General features: G+C 44.8%; 2 protein-coding genes across 6 annotated transcripts in view; both read right to left on the bottom strand.

Annotated features, from left to right (window-relative positions):
* Positions 1–2,708: 2,708 nt before the first annotated feature.
* Positions 2,709–11,034, bottom strand: LOC101942851 (large ribosomal subunit protein P2-like). The gene is made up of 5 exons (XM_005280510.5): positions 10,883–11,034; positions 7,365–7,488; positions 5,100–5,148; positions 3,458–3,547; positions 2,709–2,828 (listed from the first exon to the last, which is right to left on the bottom strand). The coding sequence occupies exons 2-5, from the start codon at positions 7,485–7,487 to the stop codon at positions 2,752–2,754; spliced, it is 339 nt and encodes a 112-aa protein (XP_005280567.1). The 5' UTR covers position 7,488; positions 10,883–11,034; the 3' UTR covers positions 2,709–2,751.
* A 158-nt stretch (positions 11,035–11,192) lies between these two features.
* The window catches only part of LOC101943135 (basic proline-rich protein-like), a 28,916-nt gene continuing 26,316 nt past the window's right edge, over positions 11,193–13,792 (bottom strand). For all 5 annotated transcript variants that reach the window (XM_065592372.1, XM_065592373.1, XM_065592374.1 and 2 more), the window contains 2 exons: positions 13,465–13,615; positions 11,193–12,741 (listed from right to left, as the gene is read on the bottom strand). The gene's annotated coding sequence lies outside the window, so the exon portion shown is untranslated. The remainder of the gene's footprint in view (positions 12,742–13,464; positions 13,616–13,792) is intronic.

The following is a 13,792-nucleotide window of genomic DNA, read 5'->3' as shown; positions in this document are numbered from 1 at the left end:
ACCTCAATAGGTCATCTAGTCCAGTGGTTCTCAACCTTTGTTCATTTACGGACCCGTAAAAAATGTGAAGTGGAGGTGCGAACCCCTCTGGAAATCTTAGACATGGTCCGCAGATCACAGGCTGAGAACCACCGATCTAGTCCACTCCCCTACACTCAAGAAGTGGTGTGCCGAGTCTTCATTTATTCACTCTAATTTAAGGTTTCGCGTGCCGGTAATACATTTTAATGTTTTTTAGAAGGTCTCTCTCTATAAGTCTATATATAATATAAATAAACTACTCTTGTATGTAAAGTAAACAAGGTTTTCAAAATGTTTAAGAAGCTTCATTTAAAATTAAATTAAAATGCTGATCTTAAGCTGCCAGCCTGCTCAGCCCGCTGCCAGCCTGGGGTTCCGTTCCGCTAGGCCGGCAGCAGGCTGAGCGGGGCCTGCGGCTGGAACCCCGGCTGGCAAGGGGCCAGCAGCCAGAACCCCAGGTTGGCAGCGGGCTGAGTGGGTCAGGCGGCTGGGACCCCAGCTGGCAAGGGGCCGGCAGCCAGAATCCCAGGTTGGCAGCAGGCTGAGCGGGTCAGGCAGCTGGGACCCCAGCTGGCAAGGGGCTGGCAGCCAGAACCCCAGACCGGCAGCAGGCTGAGGGCCAGGACCCCAGACCTGCGGCGGGCGGAGCAGGGCCAGCACCCCAGGCCGGTGGTGGGCTGAGCGCCTCTGCCTGCTGCCGGTCTGGGGTTCCGTCCGCTGGCTCCTGCCAGCCAAGGTTCTGGCTGCTGGCCCCGCTCAGCCCACTGCCGGTCTGGGGTTCTGGCTGCTGGCCCTTTGCTAGCTGGGGTCCCAGCTGCCAGCCCTGCTCAGCCCCCTGCCAACCTGGTGCTCAGGGTGGGGGGTGCAAGAGTCAGGGCAGCGGGGCATGGGGGGGGCTGGGTATGTGTGGAGGGTGCAGGAGTCAGGGCAGGGGGTGTGGGGAGTGCAGGAGTCAGGGCAGCGGGGCGTGGGGGGTGCAGGAGTCAGGGCAGCGGGGTGTGTGGGGACTGGGTATGTGTGGAGGGTGCAGGAGTCAGGGATGGGGTCCTGGGGGGATGCAGGAAGCTGGGGTGCAAGGGTCAGGGCAGAGGGCTGGGGGCGTGTGAGGGGGTGCAGGAGTCAGGGCTTTGAGTTGAGTTGTCCCGGAGAGGGAATTACAAATGTTTACATGATGTTCAACACTATAATACACATTACAGCTTAAAATCCTGTTACAAGAAAGGCACTTTAGACTAATCACTGCATTACCAGTCAACACAAGGCTCATGCCTTAACCCTATTTTAAAGTACAAGGGCATAGGTTAACATGAGCAAAAGCGAAGGGAGATGGAGACTAGCTTTCTAAACAGAGTTTAGGGTAGGTACACTGCTCTGACCTTCATTGATCCTCTACATTAGGAAGGGTTTTCACTGTTACCTATACAGACATCAGGACAATGAATAACATATTGACACCAGAAACGTTGAATTTCAAATTGGAGGTGATAGAAAACGTGATACATTTTAAGGAACAGAATCCTACCCTCTGCTGAGCAATCAGTTGTACTTTCCCCTGTTCTACCACTGCTGCTGTTACTGGGGAGGCAGCGTGGCCTAGTGGATAGAACAGTGGACTAATTAGAGACCAGAGTTCCATTTCCAGATCTGCCATTGACCTGCTGTGTGACCATGGGCATGTCATTTCACTTCCATATACCTCAGTTTCCTCAGCTGTAAAATGGTGATTTATATGCTTTGAGAAGCAGATGAAAAGCAAAACAGAAGAGTTAGATTTTTAGTTCTTCCATGAATCAACTTGTTTTACAAAGTTGACTGCATTTTTTAAGTGCAATAAAAGGAGTTTTGTGATCCAACAGGATAGGAAAGCTGTAGAACATGGGAAACTGGATGGTTATATAGCATATAGTTATATATATATATATATTGGCTAGGTTTCCGTAATCAAACCAGTCTGTTTTATAAAGCCAGGAAGCAATATGCGGATATTTATTAAGTATATACAGTGCTTAGTAGTGCTCCAGTATGGAATTACATGCATGTTTGAACTGTATTGAGTAAAGCAAAGCATACTGGCACCCAGTTGTGTAAGTTGCAGGTACTAAGTCCCATCTGTTACTTCTAGCATTCCAAACCCTTGTCTGGCGCGGAGAGTTGGCGCCTGTCCAGGTTCTGAATGCAACAGTTTGCATTTCTATAGTGCCTTTCATCCAAAGATATTAAAGTGCTTTATAAATATTATCCCTACCACACCTGGGAAGTACTATTCCCATTTTACAAATGGGGAAAGTGAGGTAGAGAGAGCAGTTACGTTTCACAACCAAGGTCCCACAGCAGTCAAAGAAGCAAGAAAACAGAGCTTATTTGGTTTTCAGCTGTCCAATAGGCCTGCACAGCTCTATTTAGTTCTAGAGAGCATGTACATGCAAGGATCTGAAACCATTTCTTTCCCATACTACTATATGCTCTTGGTAACTAAATATTGCAATGCAATAAACATGTTTCTGAAAACCTCATTAGTAGATTTCACGGAGGTTGATAAATCAGTATGAAAGCTTGGATTAGATCCCAGGGGGCTGGGCTCCTCGACTTTCCATAAAGAAGACATGCTGGAATTTTCAGAGGAGCCTAAGGGAGTGCCTTCTAAGATGTCTATCTTTAGTGGTAAATCAAGTCTGTGCGTAAAATAGTTTTGGGTTTTGCTATTTTTATTGTTTTTCCAGAACAAAGTGATTAATCAAAGAGCCCAAATCCCATGTCCTCGTCAGACTCTTCAGATTCTTCCTTCTTCTCTTCCTCTTTTTTCTCTTCTGCAAGTCAAAGAAAGTGTAAATTAATAGTATGTTAATTTTAGTGTTTGACTAATGAATACTGTGTGCATGTACACTGAGACAAATGTAGTATGTATGAATTTAAACAATCCTTTCCCTCCCCGCCACTTGCAGGCAATAAAACTTATGCTTTAAGGCAATAAAAATTATGCCCCAGGAAAAGAAATTTTGGGCGGGCAGGCCCTCGTTTTTAAGGCTTATTTTGTGCAAACTGGGAGAGACTTTCAAAAGTGCCAAATGACATAGGTGCAAAAATCGAATTGATATTTAATGGGACATCTGAGCCTCTCACCCATGTAGCTTTTGAAAATGCAATCCTCAGTCACCAAAATGTTATGCTAAAATGAACAGTCACTCCTGTAAAATGTTTCCCAATCTAATCTTGATTTAAAAGTTTGAACTGTGTACATTAATTATTTTTTTTAAATCTACATTTAAACCAACAATAGCAGCTCCTACAATTAGGATTGCTATGAAGGCTCGTGCTTCAGGTCAGATTCGTCATGGATTTTCTGTTTATGGATAATAAGAGAGCCTCTTTTAAGAGAGAAGCATTCTCAGTCTCACACAGAACCCAGGAATTCCCCTCCTTCAAAAACAAGACCTACCTGCAGGTGCGCCTTCACCAGCAGCCGGAGATGCAGCAGCGGCTGGAGCAAGAGCACTGCCTGCTGGAACACAGGCTAACTTGGAGAGGCCTATGACACGAGAGACTTGTAAATAAAACATGCACACACGGCCTCATTCTAAAAGCCCTCGAAGTTAAGCAGAATGTGTTGTACCTAGGTAACCTCTTTCGTCATATGATATCCCATACAAGGACAATATTTCACATACAGGGCACAAGTGCACACCTGAAGCAAGATAGCACTGTATGGGAAAGCACTTGAGACGAATGAAATGATTTTTAACCTTTGTCTCACGTGTTTAGTAGACATATGAAGGCAACTACTCTGAAATGTATACACAGATAAACGCTGCCCAAACAGAAATTCACAAGCAGCTGCACTAGATGTATTATGCAATAAACAAATCAGCATGGTACAAAATGGCCATTTTGAAGTTCAGTTATTTCAAATCACTTTTGCTCACATGGGATGAAAGTTACTTAAAAGTGAACACTAATCTCGGAAGTGTCTGATTTGTGCTGGGAAATTATTTGGTGTGCAGAATGAGAATTGGGCTGAAAACTAGTTCACCAAAATGAAACTGGGTCTTCAACTTTGCGATTAATTTATTCCAATGCTCAAGCCACAGTTTCTGAATTTAGAATGTGGCTCTGAATTATACAAGTTAAACTGCACAGGAATAAAATATCCGTAGGCAGTGAAGACCTGAATTTTAATCTTTCTGAAAGTCATCACTTGACAGTAAAATCAATGGTCTTTATAATGCAGCACAGAACCAAATCTGAAAGGAATATAATGAACTTAACACTCAGCACTTAAAACTTGTCTTCAAACTTTACAAACACTGATTAATTAAGCCTCCTATCGCTTCCCCACTCTCTGAGATGGGGATAACACATTCAGAAAGATTAAGAAGCAGTATCACAGGATTTCCTAAATCTCAACCTGTACTCAATTTAGTACAGAATCTTGACGGCAACTTTATTTTAATTTTAATGCTTACAAGCAAGCAAGCGTTTTCATAATAGCAGGAAAAATTAACTGAAAGACTGCTACTGTATTTTGTTGGGGTATACATATAAATTTGATACGCCCTTGTGGATCTGTAATTTAACAGAAGTGAACAGTGATTCTAATTTTGAATGACTTCAAAACTGAATTGAATTGATTGCTTCATAATACTAATCAAACATGCTCTAGTTACATTCTTGTGGTTTCCCATAGTCACAAGAGAAGTGTTTTTCCATTTGAAGGGATAAAATAAAGAAATATCCAATTTCCACTTCAAATAAAGGGACGTCAGAGTTGATTTTAAGCCTTTGCATAGCAGGCTCATCTTCTGATTTAGTGCAAGAATCTATACACCCTTATACAATAAAACACACGTTAACACCGACTCAGCTGTCGGGACAAACACCTACTGTATTTTAATAAGCTTGTAACAGACAACCTGCCTGGAGACACTTCTCTGCAAATCAATATTTTAGCTGGTGTTTGCTTCAGTCAAGCAAATATGAAACCCAGCATTTCTCTTTTAGATAAATCCACAGAAATGCAAATGGATTGATCGGTCTATTCTGTCTTGCAACAACTGAGTTCTTAAAATCTGATAAGTTTTTACCTGAATTGACAACATCATCAACATCTTTGCCACTCAGTTCACTGATGACCTTTATTATGAGAGAGAAAAAGAAAGAGGTTAAAGATCAATCCTGGAATTTTGGGTGTTCGACATGTTTAGTAGTCTCTCGACACTGGCAATTCTCCAATGTACGCATTACCACAAAGGGATGCATAACAGAACAATTAAACAGAGCATTAAGGAGTTAAAGGGACAAAGAGTAGCTTAAAGACTAAAAGTAGGTTTTTGGAGAACGTTTACAAGATCAACTACTAACAGCAATATTAGCATAAAATTTAAGTAAGTTCTGAACAGACCACTTGTCAGGATAAAAACCATTACCCTGCAGTATCTGCAACCCAAACATTGCAGTATCGAATGAGGTTAGTACATGAGAAAGGGAAGGAGGTAAGTGACACCGACATTGACCAGTGCTAAAAGTAATTACATAGCATAAACAGCAAAGAACAAACCAGATTTGAAATTGTAGACACATGCAGGTAAGGAGGTGGTTTAACCCCCCCCGCCAAAACCAGACTTCTAGTATAACACTTTCTTTTAATAGAAACTATAAACTACATGTTCGAAAACTTTAGGCGTAATAACTAAGTTTAGTAACGAGTCACTGCATACTCATTTGCCCAACGTGCTTTCATCTTATGGTGCAATATCAGGCATCACTGAACTTGTCAAGGCTTTTAACATTTTAACACTAAAAAAGCTGATCCGAAGTCTTAAAGTTAAATTATTCCTTTGTTTAAAATTTCTCATAGCATGCAATTGCTATTTGGGAACACAACAGTTTGGGGAGGTAGGACACTGGACTATGAGTTATGAGACCTGGGTTCTATCCCGGCTCTGCCGCTGAACTATTCTGTAACCTTGAACAAGGTTGTTCCCTCATTCTGTTTCCCTCCTATTTTTTGTCCACCTACTCCACCTTTCTCAAAACAGCACCTACCTGGTATAGCACCTATTACAATGAGGACTCAATTTTAGCTGGAGCCTCTAGGCACCATAAATAATAAATTAACTGAACAGCCCATATCACCCATATACATGGATGGAGTCTCATGCTGATGTCGATGTATAAGGACTCAGCAAATACTACAGGTGAACATGTAGATGCGAGGTCAGATCAATGCGAGAACTGCAAACACGGTTACACGTGGGACAGACAAGATTGTCCCGGATGATTGCAGACTGCTATATACTTGCTTTGAGTCGTTCACATTTTTCACATAAGATGTTAATGTGCCTTGCTTCAACGTGGTTAAGGGCCACATGACAAATCTGCTGCCACCTTGCTCTGATGCGGGCTGTTTTCCAGTTGCAATACCCACATAGTACAGCAAAGAAAGGTTACATCTCATACACATCTTTATCTATAAACAGACGTTTATATATAAAGTGTGTGTGTTTCTCTCTTTACCCATACGCCCTCCCCACTCCTCTGCCCTTCAGGGGTAGGCATCAATAGGACAGTCAATTACTGAAGAAAATCAGGAATAGTATTTCAGTACAGTGTTTTCCCAGCAGTAATTAATACTACAGTTCATACTATGCATCAGTAGTTGACAATCAATATTAAAGCTTTTAGAGCAGGCAAAAGGTGAAACTCATAGGAGAGAACATTTGCAGAGATTATATCTAGTGACAAAAGTACATTGGGAAGAAAAAAACCAGTTGTCCAAGATTCTTCTGGATTTCCTCCCAGCCCACAAGTCTCAAAAATTTCATAGTGCATAGTCTCCTGCTGATATCTGGATACAATGAGTATCCTTGCCTTGACTAAATCCAAATGCCTACAAGCATTCAGAAGTCACGGACACCATCTTCACAGGACTCTCCGTCTCCAGCAGTCTGGGAAGGTAAGGGCCTGAACTTTGCTCCCTTCCACTGCAGCACTTTGCACTCAAGTGCCACAATTTTTATTCCCCTGGCCAAGATTCCTCTGAGATTTGAACCCACCGCCTCCATCGCTGCAAGCGGGAGCTGTGAGGGTCTGGACTCAATGACTCAGGAGGTCTTTTTCAGGCACTAAACACCAGTGAACTTCCAACTGGCAAGTTGTAAGAACTCTTAGGCTTTTCCAAAGCTATACAGACCAAGAAAGAAGTTTAACAAGCCCGTTTATTAAACTACGAGGGCATTATATTCTGTATGGTACTGAAGTGTAAGATGACTGCTTCAAATATTCTCTCAGAAGTGTGTTCCTGTAACAACTTCAAAAGGCAAGAGAGAGACTAATGCAAAGAAACCAACCTTGTTGACACGTTCGTCATCCGCATCGATACCAACACTGTCGAGGATCTTCTTGATGTTCTTGGCTGTAGGGTTGTTGTTGCCACCCAGGACAGCAAGCAGGTAAGCGGCCACGTAACGCATTCTGAAACAGATGCCCACAGGAAAGAATTCAAGTTATTGTCTTGGATACAGAAGTGTTGCCTTAAAGAGCTCCCATGTCAGGATACAAGACTCTATGGTACATAGAACAGATTATAAACAATCTCTTCTAAGCATTTAATGACTATTACTGAACTACAAATCCAGAGGGAAGAAACTGCTGGAGGAAAGGGCATCAGCTACAGACACCTCCTTGGTGCTCACAAACTTTAGCAGGCAAGGTTTTATGCTGTCTTTATACTAGGAGGGTTTTCCCAGCATAGTTACACCAGCAAAACCTTCTAGTGCGGATGCAGTTGTGTAAGCACTTTTAGATTTATACATTTTTATTAAGATGATGTTGTTAAAAAAAAAAGTGAACGGTACAGAGTTTAAGCATAGAAGTTTCTGGTTATCAGGGAATAACATACAGATTATCGAGGATGCAAAGTTTGGTTTAAGATCAGGTGGCATAAGGAATACATAATCTGCAATATCCCCGATTGGGGGTAAAAGGTTGATGGGTCAAAGTACAGGCATTGAGATATGAGGTTCATAAAGTGGCTATGTTCGGTTGTGGAGTATAATGAGTGGATATGATGATGAGGATGGATTGACCCTCATTTGGTGGGATTTAATGTTCAGGGAGTTTATGGCTCCAGTTCATATGATCCAACGGAGAAAGTCTCTTGGTCCCTTTCTCGCAGTTGAAGAACGATGTCACTCTGGCTCACGCCTCCTGGTACTTGTCTGTGGCTGGTGATGTGCTTGATGTAGATGTCCCTGGACCATTGGATGGTGTCTGAGACCATGAGGCGCTGCATGAGCCGTGTGTAGCGTCGACCAATCCTGCAGGTCCGCAGCACGTATAATTTAGGGCTTGTCTAATTTAAAATGCTATAGTGGCACAGCTTATAATGCGCCACTGTAGCACTTCAGCATAGACACTACCTACATGAACGGGAGGGAATTCTCCCATCTGTGTAGGTAATCCGCCTCCCTGAGAGGTGGTAACTAGGTTGACACTATGTACAGAGAGATTTAGGGGGGATGAACTGCCGCTCAATGGATTTTTCAGACCCCAACCGACATAGTTAATCTGAACTAATTATCTAGTGTACACCAGGCCGTATGCTGGTTCAGGGAAGCAGCATACACTGTACCAGTATAAGCAGACTTAGGCTACGTCTACACTGGGGTGCTTTACAGGTATGCAATACTCGTATACTGTACTGGCCAAGCGCTCCTTGGACATCTTGGCAAAGCTGCACTTTGAACTGCTATGGTAAAAGCTCAGTTTTGTAAATATAGTTCCACCTGCATTAGACTTCTGCCGGCAGAACTATGTCAGTCAAGGATCACCCCCCCGACTGACATAGCTGTGCCAGCATCAGTCTGTAGTGCAGATGTTGCTATACTGGCAAAACTGCATGTACACTACAGGGCCTTGTTGACATAGCTATGTTAGTTAAAAAAAAAAAAAAAAAATAACGCCCCTAACTGACATAGCTCTGCCAGGTTAAGTGAAGACAAGGCTTTAGCATGGAAGCAATTTCTCTCTCAGCTCCAAACCAACAGAGCTTCAATTACATCACCAGTGTAGGTATTGGGTTAGGGACATCTAAATTGATGATGGAGAGCAAACCTTTTTTAGAAAAGGTCAAAATCACAGAAATGGTTAGGTTGAAATTACTTCTCATGATCAAAATAAGGCCTGGGATCTACATAATTCAGAAGAATATGGGACTTCTCCTACATCCTATCAAGTGATGCTCGGGAAGGTCAACTTTTCAGCATATATTAGTTTGGGGCGGGGGGGACGGACAGGGAGGAGTTCAGTGTCATACAGAATTGGGTAAACATGCCTTGAACTAAGGCCTAAAGCTGATGCCAAACAAGCCATTTTAGTGGCTGGAAAGCAATACTTCAATTGCTCCCCCTGGAAAACAGAAGATCACTGACACCTTAAATATAAGAAGGGTAAATCATTACCTGGCATCTAATAGGTGTTTCTGGAAATTAGTCCTTTCCACATCTTCCATAATGGGTAAACAAATCACTATATTTAGTTTTCTAGACCAATGTTTCTCAACCTTTTTGATACCAGGGAGTGGCTTGCTGCCTTCCTAAACTGTGTCAGGGAGATCTGAGGGACCAGTCATTGAGAAACAGCATTCAAGAATGTACACTTGTGTCTTATACAGCACCAAACACAATTGTTGGTGCTTAATCATTTTCTCTCAATAGACCGCCTACCACATTTTGTTTTCATGTCTGCCTCCCACTGCAGTTTTGACTAGGAGCCATAATTCTAATTCTGAAACAGACATTTTGCAGCTGCTCCCTGAAGAGTCGGGAACATTACAACTCAATTGGCTAGAACTGCATTTAAAGCACTGGTGCAGTTTGAAAATCAACCTGTTTTCTTATGGAGTTGTAAACTTTTCTGCACTAAAAGCCTGCAGTGGCGCACTAATTCAAACCTATGTGCCTGAACTAATTGCAATAAAGTTAGCGTGACGGGAAAGTGTGCATGCTGCACTGTGACAGAAAAGTGTATTTTTCTATTAAGCTGAACATCTAGCTGCTCACTTAATTCCTACACCGTGATAACAACTCTCAATACAAATATTGAGAAGAACAGTATTTTCACCTTTACTATAAAACATGATGATTTCCAAAAGGTGCCAGTAGAACCCAATGATTCAAGTCCCACTCCAGGCCCACCCAGAGAAAACTGCATAGGCATAATGGTGAAGCAGGAAGTAAAAGTTAAAGGCTACCCCTACTCCCGCCAGACCCCCTGTATTATAGAACCATGTGCAAACTTAGGTCAGTGAAAGAGCATTGAGAGAACCACCACTGAGGGCGCTCAGTGGGGGTCAAGCCCCAGTCATTTGAGGGGCAGGAGATCCCCAGAGTTCTCAGTGGGGGGAGGGGTCCAGTCACAAGGGATGTCCCGGAGCTCTTAGTCCGGGGGGGCGGGGGCAGGGGCTCTGTGGGGGGATGGCCCCAGTCACTGGGAGGGGGGGGGTCCCAGGAATCTCAGTGGGGGGGCAGGGCTCTCAGTGTGGGGGAGGGGTCCCAGGGCTCTCGGGGGGGGGGGGGGCAGTCACTGGCAGGGAAGTCCGGGGCTCTCAGTGGTGGGAAGGGACCAGTCACTGGGGGGACAGGGATCTCGGGGGGGGCAGTCACTGGCGGGGGGGTCCGGGCTCTCAGTGGGGGGAGGGGGCCCAGGGGGTCTCGGGGGCGGGCAGTCATTGGCGGGGGGGGTCCGGGGCTCTCAGTGGAGGGAGGGGGCCCAGGGCTCTCGAGGGGGGGGGGCAATCACTGGCGGGGGGTCGGGGCTCTCAGTGGGGGACAGAGGGGGGGGGGGGCTCGGCGCTGCCCGCACTCACTTTAAGTCCGTAACAGACCCGAAACGATGTGCACGCTCTGCCCCGCGCTCCGAGAAGGAGATGACGATTGGCCTACGGGGCTGCACGGCCTCTGCGCACGGGCGGGGCGGGTCAAAGGGCGCGGGGTCAAAGGTCACATCGTCTCTCTTTTCGCTCCCTCGGCGATTTCTTTGTCTGCGCGCCACACGCCGCTACCGTACCCAACACACTATCATTTAAATAAACGTGAAAACAAGATACATAATTCATATTTCATTAGTCCCGCCCGCCCAACGGCTCAAGGTCTGCGCACGCGTACAGAGCACCGGACAATGGGCGCCGGGTCCGCCATGTTCGAAAGGGGGAAAGAGAGCAGAAACCCCGCCCTCTTTCTCTAGCACATGGGCGGGGCCAGCGAGGCTAGTATTCTGCCTGATATACCTGGCTATGGACCCTGGAGCAGCCCATGCTTGGCAAGGACACGTCTAAGCTCCACCCTATTCTGCCTATTGGTCATTATACCAACATATGGACCATATAACAGCCCTGGCCCAGCACCATGGCATTCTGCCTAGAGGCTGACATGTAGATAGGGACCATTGAATGGCGCAGGCCCACTGAGGGCTAATTGAATCTCCATCATAATATGCCCACAGGCCATTACATCTCTATCCAGACTCTACAACAGGGAGTTATCCGGTGTTGCAGATAAACACTTTGAAAACCTAGTCTTGAAAAGTGACTGAGACCAAACCAGGTAACATTCTTGCTTTATCTTGAGAGAGGATCTAGTCTTGCAAGAGATGAGCACCTTACAACAAGACAATCCTGACACTAAACACCCCCAAACACCCTGCAGGATCAGGCTTGGAGAGAGGGAGAGATGTTTTCTTCCTAGGAGCAATTACCCTAAGCTCAAGTAGACAGCTTCTTACCTTCCAAAGTAACTCAAAACACTTTGTGAGCCTCTAAATGCACGGCTCACTTTAGTCCTTACTGAAGTACAGCTGCTGGTGGGGTGAAACACAATAATAGCTTAACAATGCTACAGTGACATGCTCAGTAGTTTTCAGAGGAAGCTGTCGCTGTTGGGGGATTTCAGAATGTAATCATCCAAGACAGAATTTGAACAGGACTCCAGGAGGAATACTCTTGTGAGGGGAGGGATAGCTCAGTGGTTTGAGCATTGGCCTGCTAAGCCCAGAGTTGTGAGTTCAAGCCTTAAGGAGCTACTTAGGGATCTGGGGCAAAATCAGTACTTTGTCCTGCTAGTGAAAGCAGGGGGCTGGACTTGATGACCTTTTAGGGTCCCTTCCAGCTCTATGAGATAGGTATATCATTAATGATCACAAGTAATCAGGACCAGCCATGACCACAGCACTTCCTAGCACAATGCTTAGGCAGTTTGGTACTGACTCAGAGGGAAAACTGCCTTAATTGAATCACTCCACCATTTCCTGCATGTGTTCATCAAAAGCCTCCCTTCCAGTATTAACCCAGCCTGATGCAAACATAGCCTCAATAACACTGTACATTTACCTCATGTCTAATTCTATTGTAATCGCAGAGTGCAAGATCTGCCATCCAACCTTTAAATGCCTCACCATCAAATGAGTGAAGATCTTCCCAGGGAGAGGACACTTGGACATCCCTCCTGTATTATTTGCCAAATAAACACAGATTCCATCAGGCAACAAATAGCAGAGCTGGTTGTCTGATAACTGAGCAGTGCTGGTGGGTAGCTGAATGGTGCCATCTGGCGAATAGCTTTGGTTCTGAAGTGATGAATTACAGTAATTGTAATCTCTTTGGAAGAGGCTCTAGGTATCAGTAGCAGCTCCATGGAAGGGCAGCAGCAGTTAAAGAGGGGAGATGGAAAGCTGTGTGAAGAAGGAAAGAGAGAGTACTATGAAAAATACTCCAGTGCTATTGTATCTATTGATGATATGATGGTCTTTGCCCTCCTTAATTTATGTGAGAGGGGGGAGGAGAGATAACTCTGAATTACATAGTATGTAAACAGTGCAAAGTCTCTTTGTGAGGGTCACTTAAACCTAGGGAGGATAAAGCACTGAATACATTTTAAGGAACTCAGACTCATAGACTTTAAGGTCAGCAGGGAGCATCGTGTTCATCTCCTCTGACCTCCTGCACATTGCAGGCCACAGAAGCTCACCCACCCACTCCTGTAATAGACCTATAACCTCTGGCTGAGTTACTGAAGTCCTCAAATCATGGTTTAAAGACTTCAAGTTACAGAGAATTCACTGTTTACACTAGTTTAAACCTGCAAGTGACTGGGGCCCCATGCTGCAGAGGCAGGCGTACTCTGCCCCCCCCCCAGGGTCTCAGTCAATCTGATCTGAGGAAAAATTCCTTCCCAACCACAACTATGGCGATCAGTTAGATCCTGAGCATGTGGGCAAAACCCACCAGGCAGATACTGGGAAAGAATTCTCTGTAGTAACTCAGAGCCCTCCCCATCTAGTGTCCCATCTCCAGCAGTTGGGGATTTTTGCTACTGGCAGTCGCTGATGGGCCACATGCCATTGTCCATAGTCCTATCATACCATCCCCTCCATAAACTTATCAAGCTCTGTTACCTGCACAATACAGCTCAGTCTTGAAGCCAGTTAGGTTCTTTGCCCCCACTGGTCCCCTTGGAAGGCCGTTTCAGGACTTCACTTCTCAGGCTGTGAGGGATGGACCAGATGGGACCTTATAGGCCTTTTGCATCCCTAATGGCTGTGATCTCTGTTGGTGAAAGGTATATCACCCAGTGCGCTTTGGAGCATACCACAGATGAGGCTAACTTACCAAACACTTACTATTGCATCAACATAGCAATGCAAAAGTTGCCTTAATGTAGCACTTGTAGGATTTGCTGAATAATTGATGCGGCCAGTAACTGTCTATAAAAAACATGAAATA

This window comes from Chrysemys picta, chromosome 4 (genome assembly GCF_011386835.1).
Source record: "Chrysemys picta bellii isolate R12L10 chromosome 4, ASM1138683v2, whole genome shotgun sequence".
In the NCBI taxonomy this organism is placed as follows: domain Eukaryota; kingdom Metazoa; phylum Chordata; order Testudines; family Emydidae; genus Chrysemys; species Chrysemys picta.
The sequence above is the reverse complement of the archived record's forward strand: the minus strand, read 5'-3'. Positions and strand labels throughout refer to the sequence as shown.